At 45.0% G+C, this 17,998-nt stretch overlaps 1 protein-coding gene across 1 annotated transcript in view; it reads right to left on the bottom strand.

The window, feature by feature from the left end:
* Positions 1-15,971: 15,971 nt before the first annotated feature.
* LOC126165380 (transmembrane protein 120 homolog) overlaps positions 15,972-17,998 on the bottom strand; it is a 74,536-nt gene continuing 72,509 nt past the window's right edge. The window contains exon 8 of the mRNA XM_049920314.1: positions 15,972-16,475. Coding sequence (XP_049776271.1) covers positions 16,350-16,475 — 126 coding nt within the window. The 3' untranslated portion in view covers positions 15,972-16,349. The remainder of the gene's footprint in view (positions 16,476-17,998) is intronic.

Below are 17,998 nucleotides of genomic sequence, written 5' to 3'. Positions count from 1 at the left end.
CAGTGCTTACAAATAACAACAAACTGTTAATTGATGTGCGAGCGATGGACAAAGTGCTCTGCCTACAAGTGGACACATGTGCAGCTGTGACATTGCTAAACTCACAAACTTATGTGGACTTGGGACCTCCGGTGCTGTCTCCAGTTCCTTGGTGTTTGGTGAGTTACAAAAAGCACATATTCCAATTTTGGGACAATTTATGACTTCTACTATTCATAGATTTGTAGTCATTCCTTTACGTTCCTGGTAGTGGATGATGCTGGTGCCGACAATTTGTTCCATTTGGATCATTTGGATGCTTTCAGTGGTTTTGATTGGTTTAGAGGGAGGGGGGGGGGGGTGGAGGAACCAAACTGTAAGGTCATCAGTCCCTTGTTCCCAGTAGAGCAATTACCCATGGGAAAGAAGAAAATGAAGACGTACAGCACAATAACAGGAGAAAGGAAGAACCGGAAGAATGACAGAAGAACAACAAACACTACAATGGACAAAACATGAAAAGAAAACCACAGACAGATGCAAGAAACAGGGAGAAGGGATAAAGACAAGAAAGCAGATTACCATGGATAGCTGACCATGAGAATAAAAAAGGAGAAGCCAGCCACTCTGCAAGACATTAAAATCTCCACCCTAAAAGCCCTAGGGTGGAGGACACAGAGGGACAAACGACGTGCGCTAAAACTGAGATCAAATGATAAAACCCACCCTCACGAATAAAATGTAAAACTAAAGCTGCTGTTGAGGCATTGTCACCCAAAACTGAAGGTACGGTGCTGGGAAAGTTAAAAGTCCACCACAGAGTGGCTGAAAGTGGGCAGTCCAGCAAGAGGTGGACGACTGTCATTTGGGAGCCACAGCGTCACTGAGGTGCGTCCTCATGATGGAGGAGGTAACCATGTCTGAGCCACGTATGGCCAATGCGGAGCCAACAACAGACAACTGATTCCCTGCAAGAAGCCTGCAGGGAAGACTCCCACACATTCGTAGTCTCCTTAATGACACACAGTTTGTTGTGCATACTGTTATGCCACTCTGCCTCCCAAAGGTGAAAAACCTTGCAGCATAAGACAGAATGCAGGTTAGTTTCAGAGATGCCCATCTCCAGGAGCGGTTTCTGCGTAGCCTGTTTGGCCCACTTGTCAGCAAGATAGTTGCCTGGGATTCCAACACGTCCTGGGGTCCACACAAACACCACTGAACAACTGGACTGTTCCAGGGCAGAATTGGAATCCTGGATGTTTGCTACCAAAGGATTGCGAGGGTAGTACTGGTCAATAACCTGTAACCAGTTCAGGGAGTCAGAACAGAGAAGAACATTGAGGTGCTACCAGCAATCCCCTTAAGCTGACAAAGGTGAGGTAGCCAAGTCAATCGGGCATCGAAAACCAATTGTAAGAATCGATACATCTCCACTACTGTGAGTGGATCATCATTGAGATAAAGTTCAGGTTCCGGATGAACGGTATGATGCTGACAGAAGTGCACGACACACAACTTTGCGGCTGAAAATGAAGCCATGGGCTAGAGCCCACAAATGCGCCTTGTGAATGGCTCCCTGTAGGTGCCGCTGAGCAACACCAGTAGTGGGGGAGCAATACGAAATGCAGAAGTCATCCGCATACAAAGAAGGGGAGGCTGATGGCCCTACAGCTGCTGCTAGGTCGTTAATGGCCACTAAAAACAGAGAGACATTCAATGCGGAACCCTGCGGAATGCCATTCTCCTGAATATGTGGGGAACTATGGGAGGCACCAACTTGGACATGGAAAGTACGGAGTGACAGGAGGTTTAGGATAAAAATCGGGAGTGGGTCCCGGAGACCCCACTCATACAATGTGGCAAGGATATGATGTCGCCAGGTTGTGTCGTATGCTTTACGTAAGTCAAAAAAGACAGCGACCAGGTGTTGGCGTCTGGAAAAGGCTGTTTGGATGGCAGACTCAAGGGACAAGATTATCAGTGGTAGAGCGACACTGACAGAAGCCGTCCTGATATGGAGCTAGTAGGCCACGTGACTCCAGGACCCAACCCAATTGCCAACACACCATACGTTCCAGCAGCTTGCAGAGAATGTTGGTGAGGCTGAAGGGCCAATAGCTATCCATATCAAGCAGATTCTTACCAGCTTTTAGCACCGAAATGATGGTGCTCTCCCGCCATTGTGATGGCAAGATGCCATCACACCAGATCCGCTTGAAGATGACAAGGAGATGTCGCTTCTAGTCAGTTGAGAGATGTTTAATCATTTGACTGTGGATCCAGTTTGACCCAGGAGCAGTGTTGGGGCAATGTGCAAGGATGCTAAGGAGCTCCCACTCTGTAAATGGGGCGTTACAGGGTTCACTATGGCGTGTAGTGAACGAGAGGACTTTCCTTTCCGTACATCATTTGAGGGTGCGAAAGGCTGGGGGGTAGTTCTCTGATGCAGAGGCTTGAGCATAGTGCTCAGCAATCGCCTTTGCTTCGGTAGCGAGCACACCACTGATGTTAATGCCAGGGACACCTGTTGGGGTCTGGTACCCAAAAAGATGCCTGATATTTGTCCAGTCTTGGCAAGGTGACGTATGGCACCCAATGGTTAAAACATGCCTTGCCAACACTCCTGTTTCCATAGTTTTATAAGCAGACAAACATGGACACAGAGCTGCTTAAAGGCTATTAGGTGCTCTAGGGAAGGGTGTCGCTTATATCACTGTAGAGCTTGCCGATGCTCTTTAATTGCCTCAGCAACTTCCGGCGACCACCAAGCGACTGTCTTTCACCAGTGGCATCCTAGAGAATGAGGGATCGCATTTTCCGCCGCAGAAATTATAGTTGTAGTGACCTGCTCAATCACAACATTGATGGCACCACATGGGGAAGATGCAACGGTGGCAGCAGAGGTGAAGATTACCCGGTCTGCCTTGTTTAAAGCCCATCTGGATAGGCGTCCATGGAAATGATGCCGGGGGAGTGACAGGAAGATGGGGAAGTGGTCACTAACACACAGGTTGTTATGTGCTCTCCAGTGGATAGATGGGAGAAGTCCTGGGCTGCAAATTGATAAATCAATGGCAGAGTAACTGCCATGAGCCACACTGAAATGTGTGGCGGCCCCAGTAATTAATAGGCAGAGGTCAAGTTGGGACAGTAAATTTTCGAAATCTCTGCCACAGCCAATAAGCATGGTGCTACCCCACAAGGGGTTATGGGCGTTAAATCTCCCAAAAGTAGGAAAGGTTAAGGGAGTTGATCAATCAGTGCAGCCAATACATTCAGGGGTTCCGCACCATCTGGAGGGTTATTTCCTGCGTCAAAAGTATCCTGACAGACACAGCTACAAGAGGAGTTTGGAGGGACACAGGCTCATTACACACAGAGTTCAGAACATAAACGCAAACTCCACCTGACACGATATTATATTTGCTTCAGTTCTTGTAATATCCCCTGTAGCCATGTAGGGCAGGGGTCCGCATTGCTGGGAACCAGGTTTCCTGGAGGGCAAATGCAGAAAGCAGGTGTAAAGCTTAACAGTTGCCATAGCTCAGCCAGGTGGTGGAAAAAACTGCTGCAATTCCACTGGAGGATGACATGATCATGAGACTGGGAAGGCATGGAACATTCAATGAGGCAATCTACACCTCAGGGTCACCTGCTGCCACCGGCTTATTTCCTGAACAGGCTATATCCATTGTGTCTGAGGGTCTGGCGAGATATAGGTCCTCAGCAGACATCAGAATCTTCACCTCATCCTCAGACGCAAAACTTGTAGGCAGCAGCGGTTTGGGTGCCACCACAATTCCCTTGGTCTTGGGGGTCTTCTTTCTGGATTCCTCTCGCTGATCCTTGGGTTTCTCTGGCTGGGAGGGCTTCACTGATTCAGTCTCTGGGACTGAGGATGATAATGAAGCCCTACGACCAGCCGCTTTTGGGAACTTCAGCCACTGGTGGCTGTCATCTTTCCCACTAGCAGAAACCTGGGAAGGGAGTGACCCAAAGTACCCCTTCCTAGTGATAAGAGTGGAAGAAGACTTATGCTTCTCTGGCTGAGAAGTGGGGACTGGTGTCCCCAGTGGTTGGGGGGACAGTGCTCCCGAGGTAGGTGGTGAGGGAGCAACAGGGAGGGAAGTGCCCCCCACCATCAAGGGGGTAGGTGTAGTCGTCCAGCTCTGAGAGCCGATTGGAACTCGTGGAACTGTTCTCGTAGCGGCGGCATAAGAGGAGATCATGGCCACAGGATGTAGGCGCTCAAATTTCCTCCTGGCCTCCATGTAGGTCAGTCTGTCCAGAGTCTTGTATTCCATGATCTTCCTTTCTCGCTGTAAAATCCTGCAGTCTGGTGAGCAAGAGGAATGATGCTCGCCGCAGCTGACGCAAATGCGAGGCAGGGCATATGGAGTATTGGGATGGGATGGATGTCCACAATCTCGACATGTGTTGCTGGAAGTACAGTGGAAAGACATATGGCTGAACTTCAGCACTTAAAGCACCGCATTGGGGGAGGGATATATGGCTTGAAATCACAGCGGTAGACCATCACCTTGACCTTCTCGGGTAATGCGTCACCCTCGCAGGCTAAGATGAAGGCACCGGTGGCAACCTGATTATCCCTCAGACCCCAATGGACGCGCCAGATGAAATGAACTCCTCGTCACTCTAAGTTGGCGTGCAGCTTGTCGTCAGACTGCAAAAGAAGGTACCTGTGGAATATAATACCCTGCACCATATTTAAGCTCTTATGAGGCGTGCTGGTAACAGAAACATCCCCCAGCTTGTCACAAGCGAGTAATGCCCGTGACTGGGCAGAGGATGCCGTTTCATCAAGACTGACCCTAACTGCATTTTGGACAAGCCCTTCACCTCCCCAAACTTGTTCTCTAAATGCTCTACAAAAACTGAGGCTTCATCGAGACAAAGGAGTCCCCATCAGCTCTCGTACATATGAGGTACCAGGGCAAAAACGGTTCGCTGCCATCCTTAGCTTGGCATTCCTCCCATGGTGTGGCCAGGCAAGGAAACAATTTAGGATCATAATTTCTTGCATCGTACTGAGACTTGGAACACTTAGGGACTGCTGCCGTTTGATTACCAGCAGGTGATTACATGGTACATTTCATCGCACATCATCTGCCCTGATGCCACCCACTCTGACCAGGGGCCCTCCCCACGGGTGCCACCCAGCTGCAGCAAAGACAGGGTGCATGGCAGCCCCACCACAATGGACAGGCTACTATGCTGGATATGAGGTGCAAAGAATTCCATGGTCATCGTCAGTGCAGAAAATGACACTGCTTTGTGGGTGGAGGAAAATGTTGCCAGGAAGGTGTCCTCCTCAAGAGATGGAGGATGAGCGGGACTGCAATGCCACAACGAGAAAGTGGGCATTGCACAATAGATATGATGCACCATGTTAAGGCACTGTTCTGCAATTGGCTCGCTCTTCATGAAAATTTTGAAAAATGGAGGTCTAACCCTACAGGGAACCATCACATAAAGGCCAAAAGTGTCAGACTCCTGTTAGTCACCTCTTACGACAGTCAGGAATACCTCGGGCCTATTCTAACCCCCAGGCCAGCAGGGGGGAATGGTTTTGGTTTTTCGATTGTGGATGCAATGCACCTTGTTCATGACTGGATCCATTACCAGCCGTTAGATTCTCTGTGTTCTGAGTTCCCTTTTTTTGGATGGGTTAGATTGTGCAACTAATTCCGTGAACAACACATTCCTGCAGCCCGGTCACACTTTTTCCGTGCACGCCCTGTTCCAGTGGCTTTGCATGATCAGGTGAAATCACAATTGGACAGACTGGCATCGCTGGGGGTCAGACATCCTACTACAACAAGTGAGTAATCTACCCCCATCCCACTTTTGACTGTTAAAAAGCTGAATGGTCAGTTTAATCTCTATGGCTCAATCTGTCATTGACATCTACCCTCCGTTCTATCAGGACAAGTTCTTGGCCAAAATGGCCGGGGGTCAAGTTTTTCTCTAAAATTGATTTATCTGATGCCTGTTTGCAGGTTCTTTTGGATGAGAATTCGAAAAGATTTCTTGTGACTAACATCCCTCTGGGTTGTGCCAATATCAGCAGTTCCCTTTTGGTGTGGCTAGTGCCCCTACGACAATTGACAATGTCCATTCTGGGATGCATCAACTGTCTCAGTGACATCGTTGTAATAGGTGCATCCACAGAAGAGCATTCATACAACTTATGCTCCTTGTTCATGATCTTACATATTGCAAGGTTGAAACGCAACTTGTCCAAGTACACTTTTTCAGCCAGCCATTGTGTATTTGGGGTTTGTGGTTTCTTGAAATGGTGTAAAGCCTTTGTGTCGTCATGTAACTACTGTCATAGCTTTGCCTTGCTCTTCCAGTGTCAAAGAACTTCAAGTATTTTTTAGGGAAAAGTGCTTACTATCACAAATTTATTCCAGGTGCAACCATGTTGGCTCATCTTTTCCACAAATTGCTCCAAAATGACACCGGTCTGTGAGCACGCTTTTGAAATGTAAACTGCATTCTGCCCTTTGTTTGGTTACCTTCCACCCTGGCAACCACCTTATCTTGGCTACAGATGCCTATCAGTATGGCCTCGAGGTCATTCTTGCACAACAATGTGAGAATGATTCTGAATGTCAAAAAACATTCAACTCTGCTTAGCAGCAAGTTGAAAAGAAAGGGCTTGCTATTGCCTACGCACTCAAGCAGTTTCATGTAGTCTTTCATGGGTCTACATTCCACCTCATTATGGACAACAAGCCCTTGGTTTTGTTGTTTAACCCTTCGGCTTCCTTGTCCAATAAAGCAGCCAATTGCTTCCAGCGTTGGGCCTTGTTTCTGTCTCACTACGACTATGAAACACATTTTCAGCCTATTACACAGCATGCCAACGTAATGCGCTGTCACTACTTCCAATGGGACTAGATCCTATTTTTGATCAGGATGAGCTCCTTTGTTTTCACTTAGATGTTGAGGTACAACATACTGTAGCACAGTTTTCTATTACAGGCTTCCGGATCACTGCTGCTGTTGCCAATGACCCAATTTTGCGCGAAATTTTTCCCTCTTTCTTTCAGCACGGTTGGCTATACAGGCCTTGGGGTAGGGCTTGTGATCCTTTACATAACTACACTCCTGGAAATTGAAATAAGAACACCGTGAATTCATTGTCCCAGGAAGGGAAACTTTATTGACACATTCCTGGGGTCAGATACATCACATGATCACACTGACAGAACCACAGGCACATAGACACAGGCAACAGAGCATGCACAATGTCGGCACTAGTACAGTGTATATCCGCCTTTCGCAGCAATGCAGGCTGCTATTCTCCTATGGAGACGATCGTAGAGATGCTGGATGTAGTCCTGTGGAACGGCTTGCCATGCCATTTCCACCTGGCACCTCAGTTGGACCAGCGTTCGTGCTGGACGTGCAGACCGCGTGAGACGACGCTTCATCCAGTCCCAAACATGCTCAATGGGGGACAGATCCGGAGATCTTGCTGGCCAGGGTAGTTGACTTACACCTTCTAGAGCACGTTGGATGGCACGGGATACATGCGGACGTGCATTGTTCTGTTGGAACAGCAAGTTCCCTTGCCGGTCTAGGAATGGTAGAACGATGGGTTCGATGACGGTTTGGATGTACCGTGCACTATTCAGTGTCCCCTCGACGATCACCAGTGGTGTACGGCCAGTGTAGGAGATCGCTCCCCACACCATGATGCCGGGTGTTGGCCCTGTGTGCCTCGGTCGTATGCAGTCCTGATTGTGGCGCTCACCTGCACGGCGCCAAACACGCATACGACCATCATTGGCACCAAGGCAGAAGCGACTCTCATCGCTGAAGACGACACGTCTCCATTCGACGCTCCATTCATGCCTGTCGCGACACCACTGGAGGCGGGCTGCACGATGTTGGGGCGTGAGCGGAAGACGGCCTAACGGTGTGCGGGACCGTAGCCCAGCTTCATGGAGACGGTTGCGAATGGTCCTCGCCGATACCCCAGGAGCAACAGTGTCCCTAATTTGCTGGGAAGTGGCGGTGTGGTCCCCTACGGCACTGCGTAGGATCCTACGGTCTTGGCGTGCATCCGTGCGTCGCTGCGGTCCGGTCCCAGGTCGACGGGCACGCGCACCTTCCGCCGACCACTGGCGACAACATCGATGTACTGTGGAGACCTCACGCCCCACGTGTTGAGCAATTCGGCGGTACGTCCACCCAGCCTCCCGCATGCCCACTATACGCCCTCGCTCAAAGTCCGTCAACTGCACATACGGTTCACGTCCACGTTGTCGCGGCATGCTACCAGTGTTAAAGACTGCGATGGAGCCACGGCAAACTGGCTGATACTGACAGCGGCGGTGCACAAATGCTGCACAGCTAGCGCCATTCAGCGGCCAACACCGCGGTTCCTGGTGTGTCCGCTGTGCCGTGCGTGTGATCATTGCTTGTACAGCCCTCTCGCAGTGTCCGGAGCAAGTATGGTGGGTCTGACACACCGGTGTCAATGTGTTCTTTTTTCCATTTCCAGGAGTGTATTTTGACCACTATCACTGCCTTTCGGAGTTCAATGGTGGTGTCCTCTTAGCTACAGATGGGCTGTTGCCCAGTGTTGTGATCCCAGCCATCCGACGGCAGGATGTGCTTTAGTTCCTACCTCTGAGGCATTGGGGGATCTCTGGCCCGTCAACATGTGTTTCAGATAGACATTGATGGTGACATGGTGTGTTTTGTGACAGCCTGCTCAGTGTGCTATGCAACAGATGCTCTGTGTGGCCTGCACAGCAGTGACTGTGGGAATGCGTCCATGTTTATTTTGCGGGACTGTTCATCAGTTCTTACTGACTCTCAATGCTTTCTCTAAATGTCAGTATGTTATCCACAGTCCTTCCACATCAGCCACAGCTATGGTTCAGGCGCTCTCAAATTTTTTTTCTATTTAAGGATCGCCTTATATGCTTGTGACAGATAACTGCCCACAGTTTGTGTCTCAGACCTTCCACAATTCCCGTGCACATCACGTGACAGTTCCTCTTTTTCACCCCCCCCCCCCCCTACTTAACAGTGAGGTGGAATGGCTCATCCGCACGGTCTATGTTAAAATGAAGAAGTACACCGCGGAGTACTTCATGGACTATGCCTTGACGCACTTCTCAAGTTCCTACAGGTCTATTCTGGTGGGGGATCAGAGTCAGGCTGAGACACTACATGGTCACCAGCCATGTATCATCCTGCACCTGCTCAAGCCGCCCCACCAACATCCATCAGTGTGGCCCTCGCACTCTTTGCTCCTGGCTCCATGGACTGGGCTTGTGGGTTTGCCCACTGAAGATGTGATTTAGGCCACGATCCACAGCTGCTGTGACCACCACCTCTGTATGGTGCACACCAGTGACCGGCTGGTTGTGTGCCATCACAATCAGCTGCAACCTAATGCCACAGTGAGGGCTGCAGGCCCACCGCCACATTCACCTTCTCCCTCAGCACCTGTCTCACTCTGCTGCAGGAACAGATCCAACCTGTCACTATTTCCTGCCTCTCCTCATGGGTAAAGTGCTCTGATGCATGCTGCTGCCCCTCCACTTGATGCTTCGCTACCGCCTGCGCTTCTGTCAATGGGGGAATCAGTCCTCAGGTCCTTCACAACTGGTATCCCCACCCGAGTGGCTGGCACCTTCACTGTCAGTGCAGTTCCACCACACTGAGGACACAGATGTCAAGATGCTGCCAGTATCCTTATTTTCAGTCCTCCCTTATGGTACTCTGCGGGAGGGGGAGTCTCTGCCACTGTATGTGTCTGCGGACACCCCATTTCTGCCCCTACTAACCACTTTCACCCCAGAATATTCTTTTGCTGCTGCCATCACCAGTGGCACCCACTGCAAAGGTTATAGATGTGCCACCGGTTGCCCCAACATCAGCATTAGAGGAGTGCCCTTTCCCCACGACAAGAGGGATGCTATAAATGTGTGCCTGGATACCTGCAGCAGCACCAGGCCGCCAATGCATTACACTTCAAATAGTCCCCCAACAGTAGCTGCAGGGGTGGCCATTGGCAGTAGGTCATAAGGCTAGTGCACACGGCACATCTGCCACACCACCTACCAGAATTGTCTCCTACATAAAGACAGGGCAGCTGGTGCTGCCTTTCACAAAGTCCTCTACAGTGTACTGTAGTGTTCCTGTTTGCCGTTTACTTGAATATGGATCAGTGAACTCTTGTTCTTAGTGGCTGTTCTATTGGTTGTATCTAACATTACGACATGTATCTGATCTTGTAGCTGGCAACTACCAATTTGTCTTCATCTGCGAAAACATTTTGGTAGACAATGATCTGATGACAGATCAGTGTTATTCAAGCAGCAAGCAACTGATTGTGACCCTATAATACAAAGTCTAATGTCCAGAAATATCTTATGACATAGACATTGTAATGATACATTTATTACTATCATTACCAATCAGTCAGAATCAGTTTTAATTTCATGAGCAGGCAATGGATGTATTCAGTGCGGATGACTGAGGTCAACTGCAAAGTTACAGTGAGTTATGTGTGAGCATATGCCACCTAGCAGCAATAATATGAAACGAGGTAGAGTGACATTGCATGCCAAGAGCTTTACTGTAGGGTGCTGTCATGTCAAAAACAGGAAGTAATATAATGTAATCTTTCCTGTATTGATATGTGATCATATTAATTATTAAAATCTTTAATACTGAATTCTGTTATATGTAAAATGGAGAACCAAATAATATTATAAAACACATTATGTATGCAAAGTGAGAAATGGCTATAAATAATTAGCTGTGAAATTAGTTAGGGAATGTACCATGGAACAAAGGATGCCATGCAAGCTCACACTTTTTACTAGTCATTGTTCAGAAGTCTGGTTTAGTCTGTCTTAAGAGGTGATTGTTACAAAAGTTCCTTGTGAATGCAAGTGAGTGTAATTTATTGTGGTTCGGAAAGTTGTACCGGGTGATCAAAAAGACAGTACAAATTTGAAAACTTAATAAACCACGGAATAATGTAGATAGAGAGGTAAAATTTTACACACATGCTTGGAATGACATGGGGTTTTATTAGAACAAAAAAAGAAAGTTCACAAAATGTCCGACAGATGGCGCTGGACAGCAAAACGTCAGTGACTGTGCATGACAATCATGTATAAAAGAAGCTGTAATGAGAGAGAGAATCAGATGCGCCAGCACTTGCAGCATGTTGATGTTACCTGAAAAGGCGCTTTTAGTGAAGCTGTATTTTCAGAATAGGGAATGTGCTAGTTCAGCGTTACAATCATATCGCCATAGGAAGGGGATTCGAACGGGTAAAGGTCCATTGACAAATGCAGCTGTGGCGAGAATGATTTTGAAGTTCGAAGCCACGGGTTGTCTAGACAATAGACCCCGTAGTGGCCGACCAAGCACATGGCGTAATGCTGCTGAGACAGTTCAGGAAGAAATGGAGACTGTAGTGGGTTCATCTATGCATGGGGAAGTCAGCACTCGTGCAGTCGCACGTTGCACTGGCATTCGATATACTACTGTTCGGTTGGCACTTAGGTGTACCCTACGATACTATCTCTACAAAATCCATCAGCATCATGAACTGTTACCTGGCAATTTAGTGAAGCAGAGGGCATTTGCGGTGTGGGCGTTTCAAAAGATGGCGGAAGATGACGATTGGTTGAGCAATGTGTTGCGGACCGACAAAGCTAATTTCACGCTCCGAGGGTCTGTCAACGCCCACAACTGCAGAATTTGGGCTACCGGATATCCTAGAACTGTCGTGGAAACTCCATTGCACGACGAGAAAGTCACGGCATGGGTTGGATTTATCACATCTACTGTTAGCAGGCCTTTTTTCTTCGAGGAAATGTGTGATTCTGGTTTTGTAACTGCTACCATGACGGGTGAGAGGTACACCGATATGTTACAGAATCACATCATCTCCAGCCTGGCTGATAAACACCTGCTGGAACGTACGATGTTTATGCAGGATGGCACTCCACCCCATATTGCTAGACGCATGAAAGATCTCTTACGCACGTCATTTGGTGATATTCGTGTGCTCAGCCGCCACTTTCTTCATGCACGGCCTCGCAGGTCACCAGACCTCAGTCTGTGCAATTATTGGCTTTGGGGTTACCTGAAGTCGCAAGTGTATCGTGATCGACAGACATCTCTAGGGATGCTGAAGGACAACATCCGACGCCAATGCCTCACCATAACTACGGACATGCTTTACAGTGCTGTTCACAACATTATTCCTCGACTACAGCTATTGTTGAGGAATGATGGTGGACATATTGAGCATTTCCTGTAAAGAACATCATCTTTGCTTTGTCATGCTAATTATTGCTATTCTGATCAGATGAAGCGCCATCTGTCTGACATTTTTTGAACTTTTGTATTTTTTTTGGTTCTAATAAAACCCCATGTCATTCCAACATGTGTGTCAATTTGTACCTCTCTATCTACATTATTCCGTGATTTATTCAGTTTCCAAATTTATACTGACTTTTTGATCACCCGGTAGTAACAATTATACTTGTGAAAATGTCTATATAAAAGCTGTACATTGACTGAGTGGATTAATTTTGGCTCAGTTTCTGGATGTATTGAGAAGCCAGTGTTACAATGATATGGACAAATGCAAGGCCTCCAATGGAGGCTGGCAGCAGCCTGTATGTGTTGCAAGCAACCTTCAACAGCTACATATTTAACTGAAACAGCTTTGTGAATTTATGTAGCTTTTTTTGATGGAGGCAAAAGTAAAGCTCACTACTGCAACTGAATATTTAAAGTATTTATATTCTGACTGTTTTTAGAATTTGTGAACAATTGGAAAGCAGCCATTACTTAAAGTTAAGTTGTGAAACAGTCTCTCTAGAGTGATATTTGAATTATTACAATCATGTTTATAAGTTTCTAGCTTTCAATATCTAATATATCATCTAGCTTGCACTACACCAGGAAGTTGACATCAAAAGGTAGTGTGCCAAATTCTCTATTAAAACAGCGTAGGCACTTTGGTGATTAAAAATAGAGAACCAGTACATCCTTTACAAGTGATGAAATTCTAGTATTCTTAAAATACAGATGCAGATTGTTAACATTATGTTCAGTAAGTTAACTGTTTTCATATCATTATGATGAAGTGAAGTACTGCCTACTTCTGCACACTGTAACAACTCATAAATAAATGTGTTGCAAGTTTCTGATTAAAACTCCAGCCACCACAGCGCACACTGAACCTTCAGACCAATGCAGGTTAACTACAGAATTACTTTTTGAATATTAATTACTTATGTTGAGTGTGCATTTTTAAGTTTTTGTTGTTATGGTGTATGTTCTTCAGTGCAGACAGATTCAATTGTTCTGTCGTTAAATCGATATGTAAGTTATGCTATGGTCCCTTCAACTTCAGCTCAAAGTGAAGAAACAGTAGGCAGATCAGATACCATTGCTTCATCTACGCACCTACAATTATAATTATCTGTGTGGTAGCTTGCGTGCAGAGTCGAGTAACAAAATGCACTTTGGTAAAAGCAAAACTGAGCAGCTGCTGCACGCAATTATTATCGTTTTAGAGTTGGATGCCTCATGGTCAAGTGCAGGTCATTCCTAGTTAAGAAAGGATTAATTTCAAAAAAAGGAATGGTAGCTTTACAACATCTATCATGAAAAGCAAAGAATATATATACACACCTGTATCTACCAAACACACCTTAGTCAAGTCATTTTGCAAAGTAGAATTGATTTAGGTAAGCATAATTAGTCATTTCTTTGTTTGACTTACCAATGAATAAACATGAAAGCCTAGTTTGATGCGACTGAACATACATTTTGTTTATTCGCAGGATTGAATTTCTACTCTATGTAAAGGCTGTTAGTGGCACCAAAGGGTGTCCAGTCCCTGGTGAATGAGACAGGAACTGAAACTAAGGATAGCAAATCAAAAGCTTAAATGCTTAACTCCATTTTCAGATGTTCCTTTACAAAGAAAAACCCTGAAGAAACAGCTGAAATTATAAAAACTGAACAAAGCTCCAGACCCTGATGGAATCCCTTTCAGATTCTATAATGAATTTGTGGCCGAGTTAGCCCCTCTTGTAACTATAATCTCTCATAAGACCCCGCAAAAAAAAAAAAAAAAAAAAAATCGTGCCCAGTTCTTGGAAAAAGGCACAGGTCACATCCATCTACAAATACAATAGTAGAAGTGATCCACAAAAACTACTGTCCAATATCCTTGACATCAATTTGTTGTAGAATCTTAGAACATATTCTGAGCTCACACATAAAGAAATATCTTTAATAGAATGACCTCCGTGCCAACCAGCATGGATTTAAAAAAAGTCCATCATGTGAAAAAACAAACTGCACTTTTCTCTTATGTCATACTGAAAGCTTTGGATCAAGGCAACCAGGTAGAGGCAATATGTCTTTACTTCCAAAAAGCATTTGACTCAGTACCATATCTATTCTTATTGTCAAAAGTGTGATCATATGGGATATCAAGTGAAATTTGTGACTGGATTGAGGACTTTCTGGTAGGGAGGACACAGCATGTTATCTTGGATGCAGAGCCATTGTCAGATGAAGTAACTTTGGATTTGGTGAGGGAAGTGTGTTGGTACCCTTGCTGTTCATATTTTATATTAATTACCCTGTAGACAATATTAATAGTAAAATCAGGTTTTGCAGATGATGGAATTACTCATACCGAAATACTGTCTGAAAGAAGCTGCATAAATATTTAGTCAGACTTAGATAAGATTTCAACATGGTGCAGAGATTGGCAACTTGCTCTACGTGTTCAGAAATGTTAAATTTTGCACTTCACAAAAAACCCGTAGTATCCTATGACTATAATATCAATGAGTCACTGTTGGAATTGGCCAACTCATCCAATTCCCGGGGTGTGACACTTTGTAGGGATAAGAAACAGAATGATCGCATAGGTTCAGTCGTGGGTAAAGCAGGTGGTAGACTTTGTTTTAATGGTAGAATACGGGGCAAGTGCAATCAGTCTACAAAGTAGATTGCTTACAAATCTCTCATACAACTGGTTCTAGAAGACTGCTCAAGTATGTGGGACATGTACCAGATAGGACTAACAGGTGATATTGAATGTATACAGTGAAGGGCACCATGAATGGTCACAGGTTTGTTTCATCTGTGGGTCAGTATCACAGAGATACTGAAGGAACTGAAATGGCAGACTCTTAAAGACAGACTTAAACCATCCCGAGAAAGTCTATTAACAAAGTTTAGGAACTGGCTTTAAATGAGTGCTCTTGGAATATACTATAACCTCCTACATATCACTCACATATAATTGTGAGGATAAGATTAGAATAATTACTGCAGGCACAGAGGCATTCAAACAATCATTGATCCTGTGCTCCATGGTGAATGGAATAGAAAGAAACCCTAGTAACTGATACAATGGGGTGTACCCTCAGCCATGCACCTCATGGTGGTTTGCAGAGTGTAGATGTAGACTTAGATGCTGAACTGCGTAACACTAACACTACTATCATTATGTAATACCACACAGCAATATATGTATTGTGCCTGTTATATAATCATCCAATTTGTAAGTGAGACTCCAGAAAAGAAATGACAATGACGGGAAATTTTACTACACTAGCAATGAAAACTGATTATGTACTGCACTTACTGTCAGCATTTTCAGGGGACAGCCCCTTAACAGTACACTGTTTATATTGTCAACTCCAACTTCCTGTTTACTGAATAGCAGCATACATTAAGACGCCCATTCACACTAATCTTAAAATTTTTCTTTACAAAATTTAGTCCTGTACATGGTTAAAGAATCCAGCTTCTAGTTAAAAAAGGTACATGAATAATACAAACTTAATACGGAGTGAATGTTACTGTCAACAGTGAGAAAGAGGAAAAAAAATGTTCAGCACCAAGTATTGGCATTGCCACTAAAATAATAAACCTACAAATTGAAAACAATAATATTTATTAACACTTTGTGAGTTCTTTTTGTACCTATTCACAGTACATTTTACAACTCAAATCTCAGTGATATATATGCACACCACGAATAACCAGTACATTGTACTTCATGATTAACTCTTACACATGCTTTTTCACTAACATGCATTTTTACAGAATTATTGTGAAGGTAAAATGTTACCACACATCTACAGACTGCATCTTTTACAAATTTAACAATCAATTTCATACATAGACTCTTAAATCAACAACATTTCTATACAATCGTCATGTATCCAGCAGAGCCACAGAGAATAATACAGCATATCCCCAGGTCCACAAATAGGCTGACAACTAACACACTGACCTAAATTTACAAAGTTTAATCATTCATCCTTTTTGGTATCATCCGATTTAACTGATTTTTGTGCTCCTGTAGCCATTGTCTCTTCTATCACAGCATTCATTTTATTATGCAGTTTTTCATTTTGAGCAGACATATCATTGGGCATCTGAAACAAAAACAATGCATTTATGATACGTTAAGACAACATGATTATTCTAGAGACTCACGTTTCTTTTGGACCATTTCATGTATCAAACAAGGAAATTCCAGGCTGAAATAACTACAATATTAATAGGATAGATTGCTAAACACCATACACAGGTGGTGCCAAGTCACAGACAGGCACAATGACAAAGACTGTCTGAAAGCTTCAATATTTTTGCAAAGCCACTGTCTACAGAGCCTGACTTGCAACTGCAATCTGCTGGGATGGGTAGTGGGTATAAGGAGGCAACATGATCTGGCAAGGGCGAGGGGTGAGGGGGGAGAGGAGGGGGGGGGGGGGGAGATGCTAGTGCTACCTGCAAAGTATGCACGGAATTGGTGGGCACCGATCTGCTAGGTCCAGTGTCTAGAGCCTGTGCTGGGGGAAGGGAGAAGTGAGAAGGGGAATTGGTATGATAGAAGACGTGTATAGAGCATGCCTCTTGGTGCCTCCTATCCCATCACTCATCTTAGCAAACTTCTGCTCAGACAGACAGTCACAGCTAGGCAAAGTGCCCCGAGACAGAGGCTGTGTGTGTGTGTGTGTGTGTGTGTGTGTGTGTGTGTGTGTGTGTGTGCGCGCGCGCACGCTCGCGCCCATTTCGTGTACGTTTTCTACTGCTGAAGGATTTTGTCTGAAAGCTTTAATGTTTTATGTAAAACAAGATATACACGGATTTTAATGGTGGTGTTGAATGTGAAAGATATTAAGTTAATCTGACAGTCTGACAATTTCATCTGTGGTCAGCAACAAATCTAAGACATTTTCCTTTGCAATAGAAAGAAAAAGTGGTGAACAGACATTCTTGTCAGAGCACACACCCATTCATATGCACCAAAACTGTAATACTGAAAGAATCAAGAGGTAGTGCAATATTTATTTGCAGTCTACATTGGTGTCAATCACATTTTTTTTGTTTTAATAGGAAACATCACACAATGAGTGGCTGCCTTTAGACGAAAAAGAAAGATGGGGAGGGAAGGGAGGGGTGGGAGGAATTCTCTTATCTGTACACATAAAAATGTGGAAGAAATCTGGACAAAATGCAATGTTTCAGATAGGTTACATAATGGTACAAGTCTGAAACCAGATTTTATACAGCATAGTATTTCCAAGAGCAGATATGGACTGACCATTATTTGTTGTTTATGAACAGCAAATAAAGCCTGAGAAATTTCAGAAAGATAGGAAATTGACGAGATAGGACCAGGATAAATTTAAAGAAATAAAGATTGTTGAGAGTTTCAGAGGGAGCATTGGGCAACAACTGAAAAGGAGGGGAAAGGAATACAATAGGTGGCAAATGGATGACTTTGAGAGATGAAAGAGTGAAGGCTGCAAAGGAACAATAGAGGTGTAAAGGCAAGTCTCTGCAGAATTCCTTGAACAACACACAAGATATTTAATTTTTGACAATATAATGTAATTGGATAGATAAAAAATCTACTCACCGAGCAGCAGCAGCAGGAGAACACACACACACA

Source organism: Schistocerca cancellata, chromosome 1 (genome assembly GCF_023864275.1).
Source record: "Schistocerca cancellata isolate TAMUIC-IGC-003103 chromosome 1, iqSchCanc2.1, whole genome shotgun sequence".
Taxonomy (NCBI): Eukaryota; Metazoa; Arthropoda; class Insecta; order Orthoptera; family Acrididae; genus Schistocerca; species Schistocerca cancellata.
The sequence above is the reverse complement of the archived record's forward strand: the minus strand, read 5'-3'. Positions and strand labels throughout refer to the sequence as shown.